At 42.7% G+C, this 27205-nt stretch overlaps 1 protein-coding gene across 1 annotated transcript; it reads right to left on the bottom strand.

Moving 5' to 3' along the window:
- GTPBP4 (GTP binding protein 4) lies at positions 1 to 27205 on the bottom strand. Its single transcript, XM_070391098.1, has 17 exons — positions 27116 to 27205; positions 25573 to 25743; positions 21799 to 21902; positions 21582 to 21718; positions 20096 to 20196; positions 18329 to 18421; positions 17506 to 17697; positions 15254 to 15319; positions 11997 to 12086; positions 11054 to 11164; positions 8043 to 8120; positions 7658 to 7709; positions 7042 to 7142; positions 5427 to 5624; positions 4420 to 4485; positions 1708 to 1851; positions 1 to 696 (listed from the first exon to the last, which is right to left on the bottom strand). Exons 1-17 carry the CDS (start codon positions 27161 to 27163, stop codon positions 544 to 546), a joined length of 1905 nt encoding a protein of 634 aa, XP_070247199.1. The 5' UTR covers positions 27164 to 27205; the 3' UTR covers positions 1 to 543.

The following is a 27205-nucleotide window of genomic DNA, read 5'->3' as shown; positions in this document are numbered from 1 at the left end:
TCAAAACTAAAGGAAGTTTATTTTGGATAAAATAATGAAGACAGATTACAATGGTACATTGTACAAAAAGACTAGAAAATAATTTAGTGCTGGCACCTGACAAACCCTCAACCTGTATCTGCAAAGCAGGACTGGCAGCCTTCTGCCCATGGCCACAAGTGGAGAGGTTTTCTTAGCAAGGAAGGACTATTTATATGCAGGGAACCAAACCAAAGTTCCATCTTGCTGAAGAGAATAAGACTTTCTTCATCAAAAACAACAGTCACACCAACAAATCTTCCCAGTTCTGCAAATCTGATGCAATCGAAAGTCCATTAAAAGCAGAAACCAGTCTACTCAAAGTATTCGCAATATTAGGCAGTGATAAAAATTTCTCACACCTGCATTGTTAAGGGTTAACCATAATTTTGAGGAAAACAGGTGCTTTAGTTATTTCATTGTTATTTCCAGTTTACAGATCATGACTCCAATTCTGTGAAACCATATCGTATCAAACCAGAAACAAACAACAGTCCCGCCAAACTGCTTCAGCTGAGAAGGACACTATCTCCTGTCCTTTTTACCAGCTTTCCTCTTCCCAGAGAGTAAGTGCTTGGGCTTCATATCAAACACATGCCTGTCTGCCTCCCCTTTCTTCCCCAAGCGATTCATTTTCTTCTGAGAATTCTTCATCATAGTCTTGGCTTTCTTCACCATCTAAAGAGGAGAAAACATAAAACACATTAGGTGCTTACTGAAGACCAAATATCCATGTGCATTTTCATGACCCGTTAATAGTCTGTCTTTACAATGTAGGTGTGCTCAGTACTAGAAAACCCAGGTAAGCCTCACTCAATGCTATTTTGAACCCACTGCAGTACCTGCAGGAACTCAACCAACATCTGCATGTGAAGGCAGGAGGAAAATTACAGCCAGACAAGTTTTGTACCTACAAGGAGCAAATATATTTAGCGTGGAAGATTAGAGTGTATCTATTCTAACTCCCTCTTGGACAAAGAAACTCAGATTAGGACCCATGAAATTGTACTATTCACACTTGACAAACAAGTGGCAAGACTGATATTAAAATCAGATTTCTAGATGGAGATGGCATGGTGAAATAGAAACCTCAGGTTTCCATGAAGTCGACTGCTTGCCCATTTGTACAGACTTTCTACTTTACCTGAGTTTTCAAAATGCTGAAACTAACAATTCTGGGGTGTATTTAATAAAATCAAGTTTCAGCAAGAGACAATGTACATCCAAAGTGTATTTCCCAAAAGACTGACCAAAAAGCTCGGTTGGTTCCCAGCATGACTCACTGTGGGTGAGGCCCCAGGCCTCCAGGGGCTCAGCAGGGGCCATTTCCTAGAATACCCTTAAATGGCTGGGGCCTAGGCTCAGACCACCTGGTGCCCCATGACATCATACTTCTGTTCACCACGAGAGAATGGTGTTCTGTGGGCAACCCATTTTTTAAAAAATATATATATTTTTATTGATTTCAGAGAGGAAGGGAGAAGGAGAGAGAGAAACATCAATGATGAGAGAGAATCATTGATAGGCTGCCTCCTGCATGCCCCCCACTGGGGATCAAGCCTGCAACCTGGGCATGTGCCCCTTCTTGCTCCAAAGGACAGCTGAGGAATGGGGAGGGTTTACCCCGAACGTTCAGGTAGCCAAAAGCAGAGGCCATCGTGTTATTAACTGCACATGACAGAGACTAACCTTGACATCCCGAAGACCAGACACATCACGTGGAGTTCGAGAGCAACTGCGACTCCGGGCAAGAGATGTGGGCGGGACAGAGTCTTCCCGCTTCCTTTTCCTAGTGACACTCCGAGACCTTCTGGCTTGGGCTGCATAATGGGCCTGAAAAGCACAAAGAACACACTTCAGGATCCTAGCCTGGCTTTCAGGCTTAGTGACAAACATGAAATCACTCCAAGGGGAGAGGGCACTCAGGAGCTTTTACCAAAGCCATTACCAAATAAGCTAAAAAGAGATCTTTAAAATACACAAAGTTAATTTCACATTAATTATTTGTCAAATATTCTTTTCCATTTAACACTTGATGGTTACAAAGCTAATTTTACTCCATTAAAAAAAAATTAGAGTTGCCCATCCAGCAATGTTTTCCCTTAACCTAGATCCGTGGTCGGTAAACCGCGGCTCGCGAGCCACATGTGGCTCTTTGGCCCCTTCAGTGTGGCTCTTCCACAAAATACCACGTGCGGGCGTGTATGTACAGTGCGATCGAAACTTCGTGGCCCATGCGCAGAAGTCAGTATTTTGTGGAAGAGCCGGTATTTTGTGGAAGAGCCAGGCAGAAGGGGCCAAAGAGCCGCATGTGGCTCTCGAGCTACGGTTTGCCAAGCCGCAGTTTGCCAACCACTGACCTACATCATTAACTCAGCATCACAATTTGAATCTTAGACACAGAGTTTTAACTTCTTTATTCCTCCATTTTGGGTTAAGCCTGTCAACACTGTGATGAACATCAGAAAGCTCAGCCTTGGGGTTCAGCAAAGCCATGCAGATGGCCACCGACGGGTTGTTCTCCCCACTTATCTGGACTGAAGGATAACTCAGCTCCCTCTAAAGGCAGGCAAGCAGTAAGCCCAACACTTAATAAGCCCCCAAAAGTCAGAAGCTACATATGCACATTAAACTACAACTCCATGTGAGCAGGGTGTTCTCACTCATTGCTGATGAAAATCTAAATCAGTTGAACCCTTTTGGAAAGGAACTTCAACAAACACTACCCTTTGATTTCATTATTCCACTTCTGGGAATGTGTTTTGAGAAAATAATCCAGAATATGGAAAAGTTCTTTTATTCAAAGATGTATATATGCCGGGATAACTCACTAAGGAAAAAACATTGGAATTCTAACAGGTACCTGAAATGCCCTCTAGTCGTTAAGATTTCAGAACACAGCTTTGGATGATTTGCAGCCTAAGTTTCCCTCCCATTGAGAGACTCAATAGTACCTCATGGTTATTTGATAACTGAAGCTAATCAAAGCACCAGGTAAAGACTTTAGTGAACAAAATTAAAGTTCCAGTAAAAAAACTGTGTAGGGTGGACAATATTGTTTTGTTCTAACATTTCCAATTTATATTTATATTTTTCACTGACACAAATCTTGTTTTAATTGTGCATTTTTTACACACCAGCTTACATTCTTTAAGGCAACAGCAAATGCATTTTCATTTATTTATTTTTTAAATATATTTTATTGATCCTTTTTTACAGAGAGGAAGGGAGAGAGACAGAGAGTCAGAAACATCGATGAGAGAGAAACATCGATCAGCTGCCTCCCGCACACTCCCCACTGGGGATGTGCCCACAACCCAGGTACATGCCCCCGACCGGAATCGAACCCGGGACCCCTCAGTCCGCAGGCCGACGCTCCATCCACTGAGCCAAACTGGTTTCGGCGCAAATGCATTTTTTAAACTGCAAGCAATCAAAAAGGCTTAAAAATGAAAGGACTATTACTCTAAAAGAAAGTGCCTGTTGCACAATGAAACATAGATGCAGCAAGCAGCATGTGGGTATAAACAGATTTCAAAGAAAGAAACAGAAAGATTAAAGCTCTCTGCATAAACACTGAATAAAAAGACATGCACCACATGGTAGCCTAGTTCATTTTTGTGCACTGTAACCACAAGTAATTGTTTTCTTTCTAGCTTTAGGAACTTTTTAAATTTTTTAAATGAATACACAAATATAATAAAACATTAATAAAAGAAAAAAAGGTAAATAAAAAGCCTCTAGGGTGGCTGTGCACACCTGACATTAACGAAACTGGACACCAGAATGACATCCAGGGGAACCTTCCACCCACAAGGATGAGTTCTCATTGAGGAGGATGGCATGGGCAAGTCTCCTTCCTAAATTCTTCTCAAATGGGAACAGCAAGAACTGACTCTGGCAACACCATCCTGTACCAACAGGATGAGCCAAATGCCCAACCTGTTCCCCAGAAGGGAATAGACAATATAGTGTGACTAACGCTATCTGTTCTCAACCAACCACTTCCAACCAAACTGCCAGGCTAGTGAAGCTCCTCAACAGAAAATCTGCAGGTTCTAATTTCTTTTCTTTTCAAACTAGTAAGAAACTGCATTGTCAAAACAAGAGATACAAGCTTAACAGAAGACACAAATAAGTTAATTGTTCTCATTCTTTGAGACTCCAGGGCCTCTCTGTGAAAGGCTCAGCCCAGCTCCCTATGTAGACACGACTCCTCCAAAGCAAGAACAGCAGAGATGTGAGACAGTATTCAGGACAAGGATCAGACACGTCCATGGTGAGGAGATCTGATTTCTTTTCTAGTGAACTGTGTGACCCTACAGGTTTATGAGTCCCTGGTTTTCGAGTACAAAGCTGTAATCAACTATGAAGTATCTGAGAACATCTCGGCACACTCACATTGTCATTATCATCCATGTCAACACCAAGACTGCGCATCTCATTCTCCAAGACTTTCCGCTGAATCTGAAAAGAGGGGAAAGTATATTTCTTTTAAGCAAAACCAGTTTGATGAAATGTCAAAAAAAAAAAAAAAAAATTCAGGAGAAAATGTGACTTCTATAACGATCTGTGATACACCTCTTTTACAAATTATGTATCTTTTACTTGGGCTCATGCTGATGTTTGTGGACAGCTCATTAAATCCCACGAAAACTATTATTTCCTGGGCACTTGCCATGTGTACACTTTTTCCCTGGATTCTGCACAATTCTGCAGGGGATTCCTGTGTGCATATGAGGTCATTAAGGCAGGTCATGTGACACACCCCCAGCCAGTGTCCCTGCAGCACCACTGGTGGATACAGTGATGTCTGCGTCTGCCAAGAACCACTCACTTGCTATAAGATGAAAAGTGTCAAGCACAGGAATACCCATGAGGTGTGTGCACTGTTGTCATTTCCTTCCTGTCCCACTAAACTTTAACTGCCCTGCACATCTTCTTTCTTTGGGGAGCTGCCTCCACCTTTTCTATCATGCCCTGCAGTTTGGGGGCGACCAGAGGATCTAACCTCACCTGCCACCCTGACGAGAACAGTAGAGAACGATGCCTACAGAGATAGAGCTGAGAGCTGGAAAGAACCCCAACCTTACTGACCCACTCGAGCTTGAACAGGTCACAGGAACCAATAAATCGCCCTCAGATTTATGTTAGATTGGGTTAGGTTTCTGTAAATTGCAAAAGAGTCTGACTAAATTATGATCTTATGAACTTTGAAAATCACCAAGAAAGGCATAATAATCAGAAATAAAAAATCAAGACTCAACTAACCTTGAAAGTCAATACATACCAACAAAAAAAAGCATGTTATTACTACACACAGGTGAGAATGTTTTATCTAGCAATGAATACACGAGAATCCAGTATGGAAAGAAATGGGTCACACCTTGAGGGGACACAAAACTTGCCTTCTTAGCAGTTCGTGGCATTCTGGGTCCCTGTGTGTCCTTTTCTTTGGATTGCAGAATTTTCAACTTCCTTTTTTCTCTGATTTCTTTTGCCAGCTGTCGGATTTCCACCATTTCTTCATCTTCACTTTCTGATTCACTGTCATACTCTCCAGCAGCTGTTCTTAGCTCTTCTTCTTTTTCTAATTCTTCCAATTTCTTTAAAAAGGGTCATAAACACAATCAACATTGAAAAACTCAATTAAGTGTAGGAACCTTTCTATGGGAATTAGGTTTCCTCTAAGCCTTTCAGTGTGCAATGGATGCCAGGGTTGTCTCATGTGGGCCTCATACACATGTCAGAGCTGACCTACTAGCAAAGATTACGGGGGAAAAATGAAGACTACACAAATGCTGAGCTGACAACATATTAATTGCTCGGTGCCAGATCTTTTTCTCCTTTAAAAACAATGAGTGTACACAGCACCTCCCTCAATCCCCTCTCTCTCAGCAGGCACATGGAAGAACCTCCGTTCTTGAAGAACTTATGCATGTAGGTATATCATAACCAAAAAAGTAAACTCACAGGAATCCAGCAGTCAGATGTGCCTACATCACTATTTATGGACAGTGTGGGGGCAGAGACTAGAATGGCATGGCCAGACTAATCACAGGCCACCCAGAATCCACACTGAGGACACTGGGTGCTGTGCAATGAGAGATGAAGGCAAGAGGCACAATGGAAGAGTTTAGAGGAGAGCAACATGACTTCTCGTGTGTGTAAGTGTGGACAACAGAATGTGAAGGGAGTGGTGGGAAAACAGACTAGGTAAAGCCAAGGCAGCAAGGATGAACATCAGACAACAGAGAATAGGACTATTTAGAAGTGGAAAAAAAAGAAAGTGTGAAGGGGGCTTATGTTAGGGTTCAATCCCTTGATATCTGAAGACTGAAAGTATAAATTAAGGGCACCATTAATTAAGGGAACTGAGGAGAAGAAAGTGGGGAAATGTAGATGGCAAATACTGATAAAGCTTTCTTTTTCAAAAAGCCTGACAAAAGAAGAATAGCAACTAAAGGAGGACACAGGACTTTTGCTTTTTAAAGATGACAGAAATTTGCAGGCACTTATGTGCTAAGAAAAAGCAAACAGGGAGGGGAATGAAACAGGAGGCAGATACTGGTGATGGAGCAAAACTCTGGAGAAGACAAGGAACCAGGTCTGAGAACCAGGGGTGCTGCACTCGAAAGTACCTGCCAACGAGAAGCACCTGGGCACTCACACCCATGGCGGCTCTACATTCTTCACAAAGGCAGGCTACCTGCTATGATGGGCCAAGGGAAGTAGAGAAGGAGCCGAGAAGGGAAAAGGCCTCAGCGGGAAGAGGATGAATGGCCCTGCAAATGGGCAGAGCACTGGAGTCTCCAGGACTCAGTAGGAGCAAGCTGTGGGTGACTGGGGATAGGGAGGCTCGTGGGTGTAGAAGGGATGATGGCAACAGAGGCAGGTGAGCCCAAAGTTGTGCTTGAGTCACAGACCATTACACCATGAGACCAGTTAAAAGCTGTGTTTGTATCTTCTTGTAGCTGTATTAAAAAGGAATAAAAACCTTGTAATTTAACAAGTGACACAAACCTGCATGATGTCAGGATCAATGTAATCAGCTACATTATGGCCTTCCCAGATCTCAGGTATCTTATCATACTTTTCAGATGAATTCATTATGTCCCAATACTCTAAAGTAAAAAATAAATAAATAAATTACATTTACAGTAATTTTTAATATCTTCAAGTACCATGTGCCCTTATGCAAGCCATTCCCCTATCTAAAGATAACAGTGTTTGTATTCGACACTATGTAAGCAAAGCCACCTGCTTATTAAAGATTCACCCCCAAACACTTCCCAAAGTCTATCAGTACCTCAGGATGAAATGACCATAACGGAAAACAAAAATAAAACAAGTATGATATACTCAAAGGAAAAAGGCATGAATAACAGATAACTGACAATATCAACCTGGCTCCACATTTACTTGCTATGAAAGTTACAAAAATAACCTCTCATCCTTAAATGACAGAAAACTACTAGAAAGGAAGAAATCTCAGAGCCCTGCCAGCATGCAACCTTTCATTTTTAAGAAATTAACGAAATGTTGGAAGATTTGTGCTCATTAAAGCCCTTTCACACTTTCCTGAAACACTTTACGTGAAACTGGCATTTTAAAATAACTAATACATGCAGGCCCTTACTTTGAAGATCCAAAATATAATCATCTCCCAGTTCCAGTTCAATATCTCGTTCCTGCAATAAAAAAAAACACACAATTATGATCAATTCTATTTGACCCTTCAGGCCCAGAATAGCTGAGCCCCCTCCTCCTTGTTCCTGTGAAATAACCTCCTCTCCAGCCTAAGGACTAATCCTTTCCACACCTGGCACTCAGCTCCTACATCCAGTAGGACAGCTGTTGTGCCACATACACGAGGGTGGGAACCTGTGCAGGATTTCACAGCCATGTTCTCACAGAGTGTCATGGTGCTATTGGCCTGTTCATATTCTAAGTCTCCATCCCTCATTGCAAAGCCTTTCTGCCCACCCTCACAAGTAAACCCAGTAAGGTCGACAGTGACCTACCCTCTTCCTTCGAGCCTCCTCAATCTCCATTCTCTTCCTGCGTGCCACCACTCCTTCTGGGATGAAAGGGGGCCTCTCCTAAAAAGATATTATGGGAAATATTTATGTAAACACCGTGCTGAATGGGAAAGAAACACACAAATGAAAATCTAAGAGTAAATTCTCCATCTGCAAAAATATATAAAACCACATCCAGGCCAATGAAAAACCAACAGATGAATCATGGGGAGAGGGGAGGGTGCAGGGCCAGTTTGGGCATGTTAGCCAGGAGGACTAAGAGCCGATTCTAAAGTTTATTTAGAAAAAATAAACATTAAGGTTACCAAGAACAATTATAAACAAAGGAAGCAACATGAGAAAGAAAGCACATCATGAACAAAAGGAATTTAGATATAAACATGAGATAAATGACTAGCTAGCTGAAAAGTAGAGCTGGATAACTACCTCCACCTGCTTCCTAACAAAATAAATTCAAAACTAAGTGAAGACTTTTATTCAAAACAGGTAAAATTAAAAATAAATTAAACCATCAAAGTATAGAATAAGAACTATTTTTGGAATGGGTGGTGGGCATTGATATGCATGATACCAAACCAAGCAACCACAGAGAAAATATTAATATAAGCTAATAGCATATATATGTGTACTTTCTCTGAGATTAAAAAGGAAATCTTCCAGCCTACATGAGTGGCTCAGTCATTGAGCATTAAACCATGAACCAGGTCAGGGTTCGATTCCTGGTCAGGGCATATGCTCGGGGTTGTGGGCTCGATCCCCAGTAGGGGGCATGCAAGAGGCAGTCAATCAATTATTTTTTCATAATTGATGTTTCTTTCTCTCCCTCTCCCTTCCTCTCTCTGAAATCAATAAAAATATATTTAAAAAAATCCTCCAATGATAAGATGAAAAAAAACAACAAAAAAAGTTTTATAGTACAAAACCCTTTTAACACTTGGAGTGGGGGAAACGAGTTAAGTCGGCTCGCGTGAATTGCGCGTACTCCGCGGGAGCCGTCTTAACTCGGTTCATAGATTTGCGGTGGAGTGCGGGAAACGTGTAAACTCGGGCCGATTGTAACTGCGTATTACCAAATATTTGTTTGTTTGCCGTTCACAAAGATACCTACCTGCGTATGCGAACCGTTTCATACCCATTGGGGTAATAGGTATCATAAAAATCCCTGATTTTGCGCGGGAAACCTAAATAATTGCCCGCGCCAGCTTATATTTTGGCGGGAAATTCACCCCACACCGGAGTGTTAAAGTATATAACTGTCTAACCACGAAGCTGTACACCCGAAACTAATACCACATAATACTAAATATTAACTGTAATTTAAAAAATTAAAAAAATATATACCAGTCTAATTACCTTAATATAAAAATTACAAATCAATGAGGAAAATATAAATGACCTGAAGAACTGAAAAGGCCAAGCAGCCCATCAAAAATGCTGCTCGCCTGCACTAATCATTAAAGAAATACATCACAAGGGAACCATCTCTCAAAAAATTGTATATAAGATTATATGTGTTTCAGGTGCACACCATCATAATTTGATACTTGTATACATGACATAGTCAGATCACTGTTCACCCAGTTAGCAGCCATATCTTTAACCAGTTGTAATCCACTAGACCAGTGGTTGGCAAACCGCGGCTCGCAAGCCACACGCGCTCTTTGGCCCCTTGAGTGTGGCTCTTCCACAAAATACCACGTGCGGGAGCGTATGTACAGTGCGATTGAAACTTCGTGGCCTATGCACAGAAGTCGGTTTTCGGCCTGGGCAAGTCTATTTTGAAGAAGTGGCGTTAGCCAAGACCTGTTTGGCTCAGTGGATAGAGCATTGGCCTGCGGACTGAAGAGTCCCGGGTTCGATTCCGGCAGGGGCATGTGCCTGGGTTGCGGGCACATCCCCAGTAGGAGATGTGCGGGAGGCGGCTGATCGATGTTTCTCTCTCATCGATGTTTCTAACTCTCTGTCTTTCTCCCTTCCTCTCTGTAAAAAATCAATAAAATATATTAAAAAAAAAAAAATAAAGAAGTGGCGTTAGAAGTGGGGGGTGTCGGTCAGTTGGTCAGGCGACGGGAGAGGCGGCGCAGGTGGGCCGCGGGATACGCAGCGTGGAGGAGGCACACGCGATTCATGCACGAGTTGAGTGAGCCAGTCAGTCAGCAGTCTCACTGTGCAGTGGTTAGTGCTGGTTGCGTCCGCAAATCACGCGCGGGTGACAAAAGATAGAGGAAACAAGTATGCAAGACGAGTGTGGATGGGAGAGTTGGAAGGGGTTGACCTCAGCGAACGTACCTCAATCAGATTGAGGACGTTTTTAGCAAAGGCCAGTTTAGGAGTACCGTAATTAAGTTAATAACAATGTACCTACCTATATAGTTTAAGTTTTAAAAATTTGGCTCTCAAAAGAAATTTCAATCGTTGTACTGTTGATATTTGGCTCTGCTGACTAATGAGTTTGCCGACCACTGCACTAGACTAACAGATGTCAACACCAAAGGTGCAAGGAACCATCAGCACAATATATACACGTAAGGCATTTTGGAGGACAATATTTTCAATGCCATACCTTAAAATCTCTACAGATAGATTTGAAAATTAAAAAACAACAACACTGTATGTAAAGATGTGCACTTGAGCACTGCCTACTAGCAATTAAATGAAAACTTAAAGAACACAAAATTTGTGCTTAAAATTTTTTTTTAAATATGCTTTTATACCAAATATATTTCTGAAAAGATAAACAAGACAGAGTTAACATTAATAGGCCTGGTGGAATGAGAAGCAGGTTTTAATTTGGCACCTCACACTCATTTTTTGCCTTTTTAAAAATATGTGGCAGGATTTAGTCTGAGTGAGAACTCACGCCCGCTCATGACATCCATTTATGCACGTATGTACAACTGCATCTATGGCCCCTGGATGAAGCACGTGGCATGTCCGTTGTGTCAGTAACACCATAATTCCATCTCAGAGTGTCTCTGGAAGAGCAACCTTACCTTATCATCTCTTTTGTTTGGCATAGCCAAATGCAATCTGTTCAGCACCTCATTGACTTTATTTCCTTTCATTTTCGTTTCAACTCGATGAGCCAAGAGCCTGTCACAAGCCTAAGAAAGTGTGAAAACAAGGCAAGAAAGTCACAAAGCATCCTGCAGCAGCCTCCAGGGAGGAACCAGCAACCATAGACTATGTATGTTCCAAGGTGTTCTGCTCAGTAGTGACATCTAGTGGCTAAGTCCCCAAAACCACATCAAGGTCCAGTACCTCCCCTGGGGTAGACCCTACTCTCCAGGATGGAGGCTGCCTCTTTCTCCCTTTCCAGCCCAGGCCCAATCTGAGGCAGAACCCGGAGGCAGCACCACCACACAGCTGGCCCGAATAACCCCACAGCCCGTTCTGGGTCCTTCCTTCTTCCACTACCAGCGACTCCGTGCTAACCAGACAGCTCCCTAACTTGATCCACATCCCACCTCAGGACTCTAACTAGAGCAACTGAGCCTGAATAAAATCAACAGTATTAGAGATGCCCTTTTTATTTCAGGTAAAAATAACAAAATAAGAATGTTAGAATCATGTGAAATCTAACAAGAAGTGCTTCCTTAAGCTGGTCCCACTTTTACTATTTTTTCCTTCTACTTCTGAACGGTTCCATGGAAGTACTTTTCCATCCAGCTCCCATGGAAATATTGGTAGGTTGAGAGAAACAGCAGCAGTGGACAAAGTTAAAACTACCCGAGCTGGGAGTGAAAGCATCGCCCAAAGCGTCCCTTTCATTGGGGTGGGTGGGACCAGGGCTTCAGCCAGGGTGCCTGCACTCATGCCTCCTGCCTAAGCCACAAGCGCTCACCTGGAAAGAAAACTCCTTCCTCACGACTGACTTTTCTCAAACAAGAGAAAGACAGTAAAGTGCTCGGCCCCTGCCTACGAGGAAGCACTGACCTCTGTTTTCACTTTGATAACCCCTTCCTCCGTCAGGGTGCTGGTCTCTATCACAGGAAATCCTTCAGCCTGCAAATCTGTAAATATTTTCTGGGAATATAAAGGAAAAATGAGAGACATGTTATTTCCAAGTCCCTATGAACAAATCTTACTGTTCCTCAACTGAGTGTTATAAATGCTGCTTAGCACAACATCTGTGGTTTGTTCTAACTCTTTTGAAGGACATCTCCCCCAAAACAGTTATTTATTTTTCCCTCTGTTATTCTGTAATTAAGAAAATACAAATTACTAGGAGGATCAAACCAGACTACAGCAAGCAAACCAGAGGCTTTCTAGAATTTTCTGTGAGATCTTACCTTCCAAAAACAAACTTGGCAAGATCAAGATACAGATTTTTTTAGAATGTTTTCAAAGCTTTTAAAAAGAAATCCTCACCAGAGAATATGTTGATTATTCTAGAGAGCAAGGGAGAGAGAGATAAGATATAAACAGCCCTAGCCGGTGTTGCTCAGTGGATAGAGCATTGGTCTATGGACTGAAGGGTCCCAGGTTCGATTCCGGTCAAGGGCACATGCTTGGGTTATGGGCTCGGTCCCCGGTGTGCAGAAGGCAGCCAATCAATGATTCCCTCTTTTTTAAAAAAATATATTTTATTGCCAGGACCGGTTTGGCTCAGTGGATACAGCGTCGGCCTGCGGACTCAAGGGTCCCGGGTTCGATTCCGGTCAGGGGCATGTACCTGGGTTGCGGGCACATCCCCCATGGGAGATGTGCAGGAGGCAGCTGGTCGATGTTTCTCTCTCATCGATGTTTCTAACTCTCTCTCTCCCTTCCTCTCTGTAAAAAATCAATAAAATATATTAAAAAAAAATATATATATTTTATTGATTTTTTACAGAGAGGAAGGGAGAGGGAAAGAGAGTTAGAAACATCGATGAGAGAGAAACATCGACCAGCTGCCTCCTGCACATCTCCCATGGGGGATGTGCCCGCAACCCAGGTACATGCCCCTGACCGGAATCGAACCCGGGACCCTTGAGTCCGCAGGCCGACGCTCTATCCACTGAGCCAAACCGGTTAGGGCGATTCCCTCTTATCATTGATGTTTCTCTCTCTCTCTTCTTCTCCCTTCCACTCTGAAATATATACAGTGGGGCCTTGACTTAGGAGTTTAATTCGTTCTGTGACGGAGCTCATAACTCAAATTACTTGTATGTCAAATAAATTTTTACCATTACAATGACAGGTGATGCTGGGCTGATGTTGTGGTGTTCACTGTGACGTTCGCTGCGCCAACTAGCAGTGGGGTATCTGAAGCTGGCTTGTAACCTGAATTTTAGCTTGCGACTCAAAGCAAAAAATTGGCAGAGAGACGGCCCATATCTCAAAAAACTCCTTAGTCGGGACACTCGAAAGTCAAGGCGCCACTGCGTGTGTGTGTGTGTGTGTGTGTGTGTGTATGATAGAGATAAACATCGACTAGTTGTCTCCCCTACACACCTAGATATGTGCCCTGACTGGGAATCTAACCTGCAACCTTTTTTGGTGTACGATGCTCCAACCAAACGAGCCACCCAGCTGGGGCTCAAAGCTATTTTTAGTAAAAATATTTAACCTCCACAGCCTAAGAGAATTCCTTAGAAATCAACACAAAAATGTTTATGCATCTAGCTCCTTATAAACCACTAAGACTCTAAGTGAAAGGACCTCATTTGTGTGCCCTTCCCCCATACACAACTTCATTCAGACACAGTCGACCAATCCAGCAATAGTTAGCTTCGTGTGAATAAGACCTGCTTCCCTACTGCAAAGAGCAGTGTCCCGAGGAATACCAGGGTCAGAGAGCCAGCCTCACTACTGACTAGCGTGTGACCCGAGGAAGACACTCTGCATCCACCTAAGTATGTGGAGACAGCGTCCATCACACAGTAACCTACCCTGCTGCTGCTGCTGAGTCAGAGCACTGATGAATACAGGCTACAAGAGAGTGTTATCCAGATAGTTACCATCGCAATAGTGCCCACTGTCACCTACTTCTCGATTTCACTAAATCTTCCCAACCATATCCTGGTATAAAACCAATGGTGGCACTGTTGGTGACCTCACCCGCCAGGGTTGCTAGGTGGTGAGGCTGAACTCAAGCATGTGTAATATCAGAGCCTGAGCATCCCAACCTTCTCCACCCTCCAGTGCTTTTAGACAGAAAAACTGAGATTATTCAATAGGTATATGGGCCTTTAAAAAAAATAAGTGAATTATCTGGTGGCGTGTTTATATAATCAGCAATTTAAAGAATATATCACAGTTCCCCAAGGAAACCAGCATGGCTGTTTGAAAAACTCTAATTCTCACCAAGCATGATATGTCCACATGACACCAGGGGCACCGGGAAGAGAGCAGCATGCCCCTTCCTCGAGACCCACTCAATGGAGCATGCTCCAGGGCATGTGGCCAGGTGCAGTCATCATTCTACTGCAGTAGCTCCCAAACCTCAAGTGTGCACCCATCACCAGGGGGCTGTTCAAGCCCACGTCTGCTGGGTGCCCCCCACCCATTTCTGACTTCAGAGAACATATTCAGAACATATTACCACAGGAAAGTGACGTTGGCTAATGGTCACGGGCACAACCTGAGAACCACTGTATTAGTGCAAAGCTTCTCACAGCGCCTGTCCTGAAAGATGCTACTGAAGAGGGTTGCAGGGTTCAATCAGTTTGATAAACCAAGGCTCACGTGCTGTCTCTCGGAAAACTATAGCAGACACTACAGATTCCGGTCCTACAGTGTCAGATGCTCATTTTCCTTCAGTCACTCAGTTTCCAAACTCACTTCATCACAGACTCCATGCAGCAGACACATAGGCAACACTATGAAACCCCCGCTACCTAGAAACTTACTCTGCAAAGGGCTGCTCCTGTGCACCTGCTGCCGAGGCCTGAGCTACATTCCCTTTAAGGCCCTGGTGTAGAACAGTCCCTTCCTATGTAAGCAAATCTTCCAGAGGTTAAATGTACCGACCGGTGGCACACATGGATGCTTGCTTCCACAGCCTCTAACAGAGCAGCCATCAGGAAATTTCAGGTTTAGTTACCACTAAGAGGTTTTTATAATGTCATGTTGACTGAACTACCAAGGATACTATCTCAACTGTAAAACCAAAAGCCAGACCAGCATTGCTGTAATTCTTTCTAAATTCTGGCAATCTGAGATGAGATTTAGAATTGGTAAGAAATATTGAAAACATAAAGTTGACTTACCTGGTCCTCTTCTGGAAGCTCAGCTATTCTCTTCACATCACATTTGTTTGCTACAACTATAAGAGGCTACAACAAGAAGAGAAATAACAAGATGATCACCACCTTCATACTGCAGGTCATCAATGTGGTACTGGTCATACCACCTTGTTTATTTGCTCTTTATTTAAAAACATAACCAGATGCACCTTGGTAGTTTATATTTTCTGGTTGTCACTTAGTCTCAAAATAAACATATGCTTAGCAACAGTTTATTGAATCCATAACATTTACAGGATTCTCAAATGGGTACAATATACAATCTGTCATAAAAATTATAAATGATGCAAGGTAGAATAAATTTTTAATACTGGTACAATGGCAATAGCAGCTTTACAAATATTTATCTGTAGGATTTCTGTAACATTTTAAATAAACCTTCATTCCACAAGAATGATTAAATCATTTAAAACTTATATAGTACAAAATGGTTTAATAGCAGCAACATAATGAGTGCCTCATAAAATATTTTGTACAAATGCTCAACTACTTTATTTTTAGTAATCATTTCCTTTTTCACACATAATTGTAGCTAACAGGTTAAAAAAAAACTTTTACTGGAAGCACATGTTTCTTAACTATATGTTGAATTTTTATCCATAAATGTGCTGTAAGCATAAATGTCGATCTCATGAAAACAAAACAGTACCCCCAGGTCTGCTTTCCAGTCTGGTGACTTTCACAACACTATTTGGCACCTCAAACACTATTTATTTGTGGAAATACAGGCATTTCTGGAAAAATGCTAAAGTAAATTTTAAGCCTAAGTTAATCAGGGGTTATTTTAAGGATATCAGCTATGTAGCTGCTTCCTCTCAGGTTTAAAAGTAGTGAAGATGTGAAACCCCTGGGTTCCTATCCATGAAGAACTGCTCTCCTGATTTCTGGAACTGCAGTGGAGGTTACAGCATCTCAGCTAATCCTGCACCTCCAGTCACACACACCTAATGAGAGTGTCCCTTCCTCCATGATACTTAGAATATTAGTGATGGGTATCCTTGACAAAGCTATAATAGTGTCCACTGTTAAGTAGATGTGTCTGACAAACGGGGCTACAAGAAATACCTGGAAACTTTGTAGGAGAATGACTGATAAGGTCACCAAATAAAAATAAAGAATGCCTAGTTAAATTTGAATTTCAGGTAAACAATGAAATTTGTTGTTGGTCCTCACCAGAGGATATTTTTCCCACTGATTTTTAGAGAGAGAGGGAGGGAGGGATTGGGGAGAGAAACATGGATGTGAGAGACACATCAATGGGTTGCCTCCAGTACACACCCCGACTGGGGCCAGAGATCAAGCCTGCAACCCAGATACGTGCCCATGACCAGAAATTGAACCCGTCACCTTTCAGTACATGGGCCAGTGCTCTAACCACCGACCCACACTGGCCAGGACTGAGTTTTTTAGTTTTATTTTTTTACTATACATATGTCACATGCAATATTTGGGACATAATTATACTGAAAAATTTGTTATTTATCTGAAATTCAAATTTGATTGGTATTACGTATTTTATTTACTAAATCTGGCAACCCTGGATTGGCAGGAAAGAACAAAAATCAAGTTAGGTGTGCATTTACTGTTACTGAATCAGGCTACTGAGGACAGAGTATCAGGTGTCATAGTGAATCTGCTATGGACCCCAAAGAATCCTTAGCAGGGCACTGTGGAAAACACAAGGTTCAGGTTGAAGTCTTCAAGAAATTTACATTTAGCTGTATGAATGTGGACAACGGACATCAAAATAATGAATATGTCAGACTTCAGTGAGCCTGATATAACTATCTACCTAAGATGCTAGAAATGATACATTCTAATTTTTTAAATCACATTGGACCTTTTGCTTCCAAACCTTTTGAAAAATAGGTTTAGATGGAGGATGTCCTTACCTTTTAACTGTTTATGATGAACATAAATCAAATTTAGAGGTTTTTTTATTGATCAAGTTTGTAGCACTTAATGAATGCATTAGCTTTACAGACTGAAATACTTTTCATTACTCAAGAATACCCAAGATGAATGGGAACTAGGTTATTGTCTTAAGCTCATAAGTGTACCTACAGAGTACACATTAGAGTGATCTAGTTAAATGTGAACAACCTCTCCAACCTAAATTGGGTAATTCCAAGATAAACATCACTTTGGAGATTGTATTTTCTGTTGTGTTCTCTTATTAATCATGCAAACTAAAAAATATCCAAATACCCACTCACCTTGTTGACAAAGAGAGGTCTGATGTTCTGGAAGAGCTCCAGCTGCGCCTGCAGCCCGTGCCCACACTGCTCTGACAAGTCCATCACATACAGCACCGCAGCACGAAGATGGGCCAGGGCCGTGATGGCCTGCATTTCAATTGTGTTCCGATCCTCCAAAGGGTGGTCCAAAATCCCCGGGGTATCTACAACCTAACAAACTTGTCACTCCAAAGCACACTGCTCACAAACTTGCTGTCCAGCACATCCTAGAGGTCACTGACAAGACTAGTTAATAAAACGTAGGTCTGCCAGCTGAACATGATAAAATAAAGCAGTAAAGGGGAAACGGGGGATGGAGGCACCTGCACAGCTCATTCAGGAACTAGCAATGACCTTGAGAAAATGCCTCTCTGCTATTAGTGACATCATGAAACAGAACTGGAATAACTGGCTAACATGCCCACGTGCGAGGAACTACTTCATCATTGATAAAGTCAAATTCAACTGTGGAAATACACGGCTTCATGCTTTTAAATTAGTAAATGCCGTTTCTAGGGTCAGAAACAGTGACAAGAACTTCCTCAGCAGCACCACTGTTAACATAATGCAGAAGCCTCCTGGTAGAGAAATGAGAACTGCTTTTAAGCAATCCCAAAGCTCAGAGTTTTCTTCATGAGGGCACTCCTGGCAACCCTAAGAGTCTACTTCCACCTCCTCATTCTCCCCACTCTAAAAAGTGCACTAAATAAGACACTTGGATCCCCTGTGCTGTAGGGATCAAACTTATTCCATTAACAAAACCACCAGGACATCTGTTCCGTTTAAAGATAAGAGCTCTTACCTGCCAGCGCAGATACTTATAATCCATGTGTCCAACAAACAGAGATTTGGTGGTAAATGCATAAGGCTGGACATCCACATCTGCTCTTGTCACCTGAAACCAATCATAGTGTTCTACACTTTATTTCCTCTCACACAGTGTAAAAGTACCCCAGATATGTTATCAAGACTGTTACAGTAGAAGGAAAAAAGCTCAAGTGAGACCCCCATGGTTAACTGCTGAGGACAAGAGCTACTGTGCTTCAACAGGTGACGGTCTCCACTTCCTCATCACCGCCCAAAGCAGAGAGAAGAGCCTGAATCAAGGATAAGGGAGGTGAGGCAAGCCCAGTCGGAGGAGGACACCCACCAGCTTTTCCTTGCCTGCCCCGGCCCCTGCCATGCCCAGAACAACTTTCTTTAACGAAGAAAACATTCTACACCTGCGAAGTCCATATGGGGCCTGCTAGCCACACACTGTCCATGAACTCTTGAAATGTAGTCAAGTGCAACTAAGAAACTAAATTTTTTAAATTATTTAATTAAAAATATATATATTTTAATTGATCTCAGAGAGAGGGAGGGGGAGAGAAGAGAAACATCGATCGGCTGCCTCCAGCACTCACCCCAACTGGGGAGAGAACCCTCAACCTGGTATGCGCCATAATTGGGAATCAAACCTGCCATCTTTTATTGTACAAGACAATGTTCCAACCGAGCCAAAGTGGTCAAGGCTATTGTTTAATTTTAATTATTTAAGTGGTCCCGTCTTTGCCCCACAGAACTGGCCTTCGAGTGTTGGAGACATAGCTAGGACACTGAAGAGAAACGGCTTGTCACTATGTCAGCACAACTTGTGGACAAAATCCATAAATCTTTTTTTTTTTTTTAATATATTTTATTGATTTTTTACAGAGAGGAAGGGAGAGGGATAGAGAGTTGAGAGAAACATCGATCAGCTGCCTCCTGCACACTCCCCACCGGGGATGTGCCCGCAACCAAGGTACATGCCCTTGTCCGGAATCGAACCCAGGACCCTTCAGTCCGCAGGCCGACGCTCTATCCATTGAGCCAAACCGGTTAGGGCCAAAATCCATAAATCTTAAAGGCAAAGGTATTCTTGGAAACAAACAGCCACATGGATGTGTATGAATCTAACAACTGTTTATTGGTATGAGCTGTTGCTGTTTATGAAATGACATTTTAATAGCTGTTTCTGCTCTGCTCAGGTCCCTCAAAGTCAGGTAAATTACCCTTAAGCACCAAGTTACTTACATAAATAGTGCCCTTGAGCCTCAAATAATAAACTCATTCAAATAAGAATGTCTCAGTACTCCCCATTACATGGACCAAATAGTTTATGTGAAAGCTGACATGGCAACTAAGGGGACAGTACCCGAGAAATACTTTCAGAGACTGAAGTTCCACTCAGCAAGTGCAGCCTGTCACAGTGAACAGCAGGCCCACTGGCACCACTATTCCCAGAACATGCCAAGACAACATGTCCTGTGAGTGGCTCTTGTATGTTAACAAAAATGTACTGTAATATCTCAAATCTCTTAAAATTTGTAAGAAGCACACAAGAATCAAAAAATTGTTTCTGTAACAGCAATATATATATCTAGGATCAGACAAACTCAATCCTCCCTTCGAGGACACAATGTTTTGAACCCAGGGCAGTACCAACTCAAGGACTAATTAGCCGTCCTCCATCCCATGCAGTCAGAACATGGCAGACCTTTGGCCTCAGGTCCTCAGTATCCTGAGTAATTATCAGAGACAAACCAACCTTATTGATGAAGCTGGACTTGCCGACATTCGGGTACCCACATAGAAGCAGGGTCCTCGTGTTCGGATCAATAGTTGGCAGACGGGACAGGTGCTGACGCACTGTGAGAAGTTCAAATTAAATGTGCTTAATTTCACAAGAAAAATTAAGAAACTGTTTAAGATCTGTTTCACTTACACTCCAATATTGTGATATATTAACATCATTCCAACATTTATAATGTGATGAAGAAAAAACAAATGACCCCTATCCAGTTTGGCTAAGTGGAGTGTCAGCTGGCGGACTGAGGGGCCTGGATTTGATTCCGGTCAAGGGTATGTGCCTAGGTTGCAGGCTTGATCTCCGGCCCTAGTCGGAGCTCGTATACTAGGCAACCAATTAGTGTGTCTCTCTCATATCAATGTTTCTCTCTCTCTCTGTCTCTCCTCCTCCTTTCCACTTTCTCTAAAAACCAACGGAAAATTATCCTCGGGTGGAGAGTAACAAAAAAGAAAATACAAACAAATGAAAAAAGGACCATCTGCTCCAAGAATCCCATTCCTAGGCTGTACCAGCTTGGTATTCCTATCTAACAGGTTCAAGGTGAGGCCAAAAACACGTCTAAGTGTCCAGGTGACTCTTAACTGAAAAATATTTGGAAAAGCGCTTTTGAAGTGAGTGTGCGATCCATCATGTCTGACTATACAGAGGGCTGCTTCCATGTAATGACTACACAGGGGCCTGGTCTGCAGTGCTCATAGCACCAGTGACACCACTAGGCTACCTTGAAGGTTAAAGCAGCCAAGTACTGCAATCTTATCGCAAATTATTTGCTAGATGCTGGAAGAGGGGGAACAAAACCACCCGAGTTAAAAACATTTGTAATGAAAATTATATGAACGTAACAAAGGAAAGAACTGTTTTAATAAAAACCATACCATGTTAATTCAGATGTTGTCCTAGTACATGAAACTATCAGGTAATAAAACAAGTAGCAATTTGATGCTATCATGTTACAAAGAAAAGCATTTAAAAAAAAATACGTAAAACTAGGAATCAGGGGACGCTTTTCCCCTCCCCACCTGGAAGTCTGTGCTGTAAGATTCTTTCCCCTTCCCCTTGTGGGAGTCTGTACTTGTTCTTCAACAAATCTCCACCTTTGCTATACCAACAAACAAACAAACAAACAAACAAAAACAAACTAGGAATCATTTTATTTTCCTACATATTTTTGGTATTTCCCGTGTTTTATAATGTATATGTCTTATATGTCTTATCTACTAAATATGAGAAACATAAGTTTTCTTAAGACTGCTATTAGCTTGTAAGTATTGTAAGTGCTAGTTGCTTTTTCAATAACTGGCCTGTCAGAATTTCTTATAGGATAGACTAGGAAAAGTAATTTGGCCCTGTCCTCTCTAAAATAAAACATTTCAAAAATAAGTTTTGACAAGGATCAAGTACCTTAATGCACTCAAGGCCATTTTTGCTTATGTATGACAAATACCTTGTTCCAAATACTCCAAACTCTGTTTCTGTCTTTTGATAATGGTGCACATTCGCCCCAGGGCAGCACGCTTCAGCTGCTTGCAACGGTAGAGGGAGTCTCCATATTTCATAAGCCGCACATAATCTTTAGCAACACTTAAAGAAATAAAAAGAAGCACATAAGTTATTTTCACTTTTGATAATTTAAAAGATAATATATTAGGAAAATACCTTACTTGTCCACTAAATTCTTGGCAATATTTATTTGTCCCAGAGCCAACTTGTAATGATCTTTATCATAGAGAATGTTCATCAAATCAGCATAAAATGGATGGATATCCTGTAACAAAAAAAGCAAAGCAGTTTGGCACAAGCTTCTCATCCCTATTGTACATAATACTTGAAGAATAATTTCCTAGGGAAATACCTCACACCTTTCCTCTCTTCCCACACCCGTAGCATCTCTCCCCAGATCTCTCTCCTGGCTAACGTCTGTCTGGTTCTCTGAGAGAGCAGGAGTTACAGGGAAGTAAGCCTGGCAGTCACCTCTGCCCATCCACAGACCTTCATCCCCACTCCTGTAGAACTGTTCTCCGATCCAACCAAGGCCTGGTCCATCCATGCACTGGACCCTGCCCCTCACAATTCAAGAACTGAGCTCCAGACAGTATTCCCTCTCCACCTGGCCATTCCCATCAGCCTGTAAACCTATTATTTCTCCCCCAAATTTTAAGTTTTAAAACTCCCTTGTCTCCCCCCAATCCTTCCTTTCCTCTGCTCCCCTTCTTGGCAAATGTCAAGAAGAAAGGTACCAAGTCTTTTCTTTCTCCCCATTCCCACAACCCAAACTAGTCAGGACTGTCTCTACCAGGCCGTCTAAACAGCTCATCACCACCAGTGACATCCGGTCCTCCCTTTTTCTCACCAGATCCTTTCCCACACTTCCTGATGCGTTTATTCACCTGGTCTCTAGGATCTTCTCTTTCACTGGCTACTTCTCCAACCCCCTTGCTGGCTCGAGCTCCAATGCTAACCACTCACACTCCCCAAAGCACTCTTCTCACACTCATTTCCTAGGTGACCTTCCATAGGTTCTCACACATCTACATTTTTACAAGTCATATCTTCCCAACTCCAGGCCAGACTACTCACGAGCTTCAGACTGCTCGGCATTTCTGCTTGAACATCTCACCGACATCTCACAACTAACATGTACAGACTGTTCCCCACCTCCTCAAACCAGTGTCCCTCCCCGTCTCGGTGAAGGGCAACTCCATTGTGGGCTATGGCCCACACCTACTCCATGAGCAAATCCATTAGCTCTTCCTTCAAAGGATACCCTGAAGCCAAACACTTCTCAACTCCTTCACATGTCCTTTAAGTCACTGTGCTGACCTGAGTGGCCTCCTACCTGTAAAGGCCAGCCATCCTCTAAGAGCTAAGCCAGAACATGGCCCGTCACAGGCTCAGCTCCAAAGGCTTCCCGCCTTAACAACAGAATTCAAGCCCTACACAAGTCACCTCGCCCCACCCATTACCTCTCTGACCCACATCCCAGTACTCTCCTCCATCTCCTGGGTCCACCTGTTCTGGGAAGACACCACACTCTGAACCTCAGAGCCTTGGCACTTGCTTTCCCAGGGAGCCAGCTTACCACCTCACTTCCTTCAGGTCTCTTACAACCTCCCTACTCTCCGTATTTATCTGACACACCACATATTTTCACATTTACTGTCTTTCCCCACACTGGACGAAGTTAGGGACCTCTTTTATTACAACTGTATTCCTAGTGTCTAGAACAGCCGTGGGCAAACTACAGCCCGCGGGCCAGATCCGGCCCATTTGAAATGAATAAAACTAACCCTTTGATGTAATGATGTTTACTTTGAATTTATATTAGTTCACACAAACACTCCATCCATGCTTTTATTACGGTCCTCCGGTCCAGTTTAAGAACCCATTGTGGCCCTCGAGTCAAAAAGTTTGCCCACCCCTGGTCTAGAACAGTGATGGCGAACCTTTTGAGCTCGGCGTGTCAGCATTTTGAAAAACCCTCACTTAACTCTGGTGCCGTGTCACATGTAGAAATTTTTTGATATTTGCAACCATAGTAAAACAAAGATTTATGTTTTTTATATTTATTTTATATATTTAAATGCCATTTAACAAAGAAAAATCAACCAAAAAAATGAGTTCGTGTGTCACCTCTGACACGCGTGTAATAGGTTCGCCATCACTGGTCTAGAACAATACCCAAGACCCAGCAATCATTCGATGAATGGTAATTTACTCTGACCCTCTACCCTGAAACTGTTCTCAGGTAACTAACTCTAGCTTTAAACACACACACAAATACAATGTTCATAAATCTGAACCTCTAATGTATAAAAAATGATGCCATAGAAGATAAAACTTCTTACAAAGAACCACAGAAATCTGGTACTAATTAGACCAAAGTATTTTGTTCATTCAAACCAGGTATTTCCTAATATCAAATTAGTTTAGAGCCCTAACCGGTTTGGCTCAGTGGATAGAGTGTCAGCCTGCAGACTCAAGGGTCCCAGGTTCGATTCCTGTCAAGGGCATGTACCTTGGTTGCGGGCACATCCCCAGAAGGGACTGTGCAGGAAGCAGCTGATCGATGTTTAAAAAAAAAAATTAGTTTAGAATAATCTCATCCTGTTTGTTTTTCAATTTTGAGAGCACTTTTTTAAAGCTGGGGACAGTAAAACAGGAAAGACTTAGGAGAGAGCCTAGGAGAGGCTTCTTCGGCTCACTGAGAAATCAGAGAAAAGAGGGCCTTGGAGACAGGTTCAGGGGATGAGCTCAGGACAAGCTGCCACTGCCCACTGCTCCGCTGGCTGCAAGTCTTGTGGGGTTCCTTAGAGGTTAGGCTGCACACCTGAGAGGGTAGAAGGGGAAGCCTCTCTTTCTCAAGAAATAATTACTTATTCAAAAGCATCTATTGAAAGACATATAAGTGTCACTCCTCTAGCAGAAACCTTTAAATTTTATTTTAAACATTTCTTTATTTTTAAAAACAAACCATCATCTTCTGTTTTTGTTAATCCTCAACAAAGGATAGGGTGATTTTTAGAGTAGAAGGGAGGAGTAGAGACAGAGAGAAACACTGATGTGAGAAAGACACAGAAATTGGTTGCCTCCCGCATGCGCCCTGACTGGGGCCTGCAACCAAGGTACATTCCCTTGACAGGAATCGAACCCGTGACTCTTCAGTCTGCAGGCCGATGCTCTTATCACTGAGCCAAACTGACTAGGACCATCAATATCTTTTTATTTCATTTTTTATATCATTATCTTTTTAAATGTAAAGACTATTTTAGGACAGTGGCAAATTTACACTCTCACATCCTTCATCATCTCACATAACCTCGCTACCATGTGATCCTACACGAGGACTTCATAAGCAGTGTCGCTCTACCTCTCTACAACTAAACAAACAGGCAAACTGCACTATGCAGAAGAGTGACTGAATGGAAAATCACAGTCCCCCCCGAGCAATTTCTTACCACTAGTGAAAAAAAGCAGTCCGAGCTGAACTGACCATCCCTGGCTGATGAACCAACAGGATCACAAACAGTGGTAGACCTCAGGGCACAGACCCAACTTGAGGCCAGGAAAAAGAGCCTTGGAAACAGGCAGGAGAGGAAACCAGACCAGCGGGCGAGCTGCGAGAATTTCCAGATCCAGTCACAGCTTTCAGAGACCCTGGGTTGGACCCTGCAAGCCTCAAAGTTACAAAACCTGGAAATAGCGTTGGGCCCTCTTAGACGGGGTTTGGTTGGCAGAAAGTAAAATTATTAAGAAATTTAAAAACAACAACAAAAAAATAACAAACCATGTTCTGTTCCCAACTTTGCCACTAACTCACTGAGTAAACTTAGACAACTCCATTCGTAATCTGTGAGGCGAGTAGACCAAACTGGTTAAAACCCATTACCCAAAAGCTAACATTTACATAAGCATCTGTGGCCTCTAGAGTCACTTACATCCAATTTGGGGAAGTCCGTTAAAATCTGTGAGAGTCTGTCATGGTAATTCTGCTGAGTAAATTTGACTTTTCTCATGTAAAAATGTCTAATGCGATGAATTTGGTAATGTTTATGAATGACCGTTGGAGTCTTCCGTTGCGTCTTCGATAATGTCAGGTCAATAAAGTCCTGCAATTAAATAAATAAGAAAGAGTTACACCAAATGCGCCTACTTTTCATCCACTTTATTGAAACTTTCTTGGAAGACTAGTATCTAACAATAGTACTTTTTTTTTTAAACGACACCTTTTCTAACTAAATCTTTTATATACAATCTTGTTCATCTTCATAGTTTCTGGCCTTTAAAAAACACTTAGCAAATATGGCTGCTGAAATAAATCTTTCTTTTAATTCCCAAACACCTAAAAACCTTTGAAAACGTAAGTAGACAACTCAAGCGTAAACCAGGAAAAAAAAACAAAACACTCCACAGTATTAAAAAAAAATAAAATAAAAAGAATCCTACAACATTAAAAGCACATAAAAGGATGAGTAAAACGAAAATCCACTGTTGATAATTTCCTAGGACTTGTTACGGAGACAAGGACATGAAAGGTTTCTGTGTGAGTTCCCCAGCTGGCAGGTGCCTACAGCACCGGCTGGGATACAGATGTCGGATGGATTCCAGGTCGCTACTCCCTCCTCCCTCCTGCGCCTGCCGCCTTTGTGACCCCTCCAGGGGCCGGTTCCAAAGCTACTGCTTCAGAAAGCTTTCCGCCTCGCCCCTCCTCGCGGTGGAGGACCCTAATGTCTGAGAGTTTTATGCAAATCAGCGAGCTGGACAAGACGCCTCATGAGCCAATTAGTTAGGAGACATCTTCATTGCGAGCAGGTTCAGAGCTGATCACCTCTGTCAAATTCTGAACAAACACAGGAGGGAGTATTTCCTTTTTATCTCCTTCTAGTTCTTTAAGTTATGTTTGTAGACAGCGTGTAACCTTGAGCACATATCGATCTACACAGGCACCTGGCATCTAACCTGTCAGTGAGATGGCTAGCTCCCAAGGTCAGACAATTGAGTTTATCTCTTCTATTCAAGCAAAAAACAGTTATTTTACAGCCTAAAAATAACAGAGTTGACCTACTGGATAAGAGACTAAGAATAACAGAGTAGTTCAAACAGCTGGAAGGACCACTATTCGTCGTGAGGAGGGACCCCAACCTCTGGAGAGGCCCCTAACGTCTGAGGAAGGACCCCCTCACCTCTGGGGGTGGGGGGACCCTAATGTCTGAAGAAAAACCCCAACTCCTGGGGAAGGGCCTCTGTAGAGGGCTCAAACGTCTGAAGAGAAACCCTGCTCTCTGAGAAAAGACTCCAATCACTGAGGAAGGAATCCCTTGTCTCTTAGAGGACTCGAAGGCCTGAGAAAGAAACCCACCCTTTTTGCGGGGGGTGCCTAGCCCGGGGGACCCCTAATTTCGAGGATGTGGCCTGGGTAGCGGGCCCGGCAGGGGGGCGTTGCAGGAAAAAGGCGAGAGCGGAAGGTCCCCGGACGCTCACCTTGGCGGACGGCACCACCGTGATCTTCTTGAAGTTGTAGTGCGCCATGTCTGCGGGTCGGCCACGAGGGAAGCCGGCAGACACACGGGA

The sequence above is a fragment of the Myotis yumanensis genome, unplaced genomic scaffold, assembly GCF_028538775.1.
Source record: "Myotis yumanensis isolate MYYU_CA2020_CCGP unplaced genomic scaffold, mMyoYum1.0.hap1 SCAF_1, whole genome shotgun sequence".
NCBI classification, from domain to species: Eukaryota; Metazoa; Chordata; class Mammalia; order Chiroptera; family Vespertilionidae; genus Myotis; species Myotis yumanensis.
Note: the sequence above shows the minus strand (reverse complement) of the source record. Positions and strands in the feature narration are given on the sequence as shown.

What these genes read in the sequence shown, in the direction of transcription:
- GTPBP4 (XM_070391098.1), bottom strand. Translation starts at nt 27,163, where the DNA reads ATGGCGCACTACAACTTCAAGAAGATCACGGTGGTGCCGTCCGCCAAG. An exon ending in TTTGGAGTATTTGGAACAAG is followed by an intron (nt 20,197 to 21,581) that starts GTATTTGTCATA and finishes AACTTCTCACAG; the next exon opens with TGCGTCAGCACCTGTCCCGT. An exon ending in CTGGTCTTCGGGATGTCAAG is followed by an intron (nt 697 to 1,707) that starts GTTAGTCTCTGT and finishes TCTCCTCTTTAG; the next exon opens with ATGGTGAAGAAAGCCAAGAC.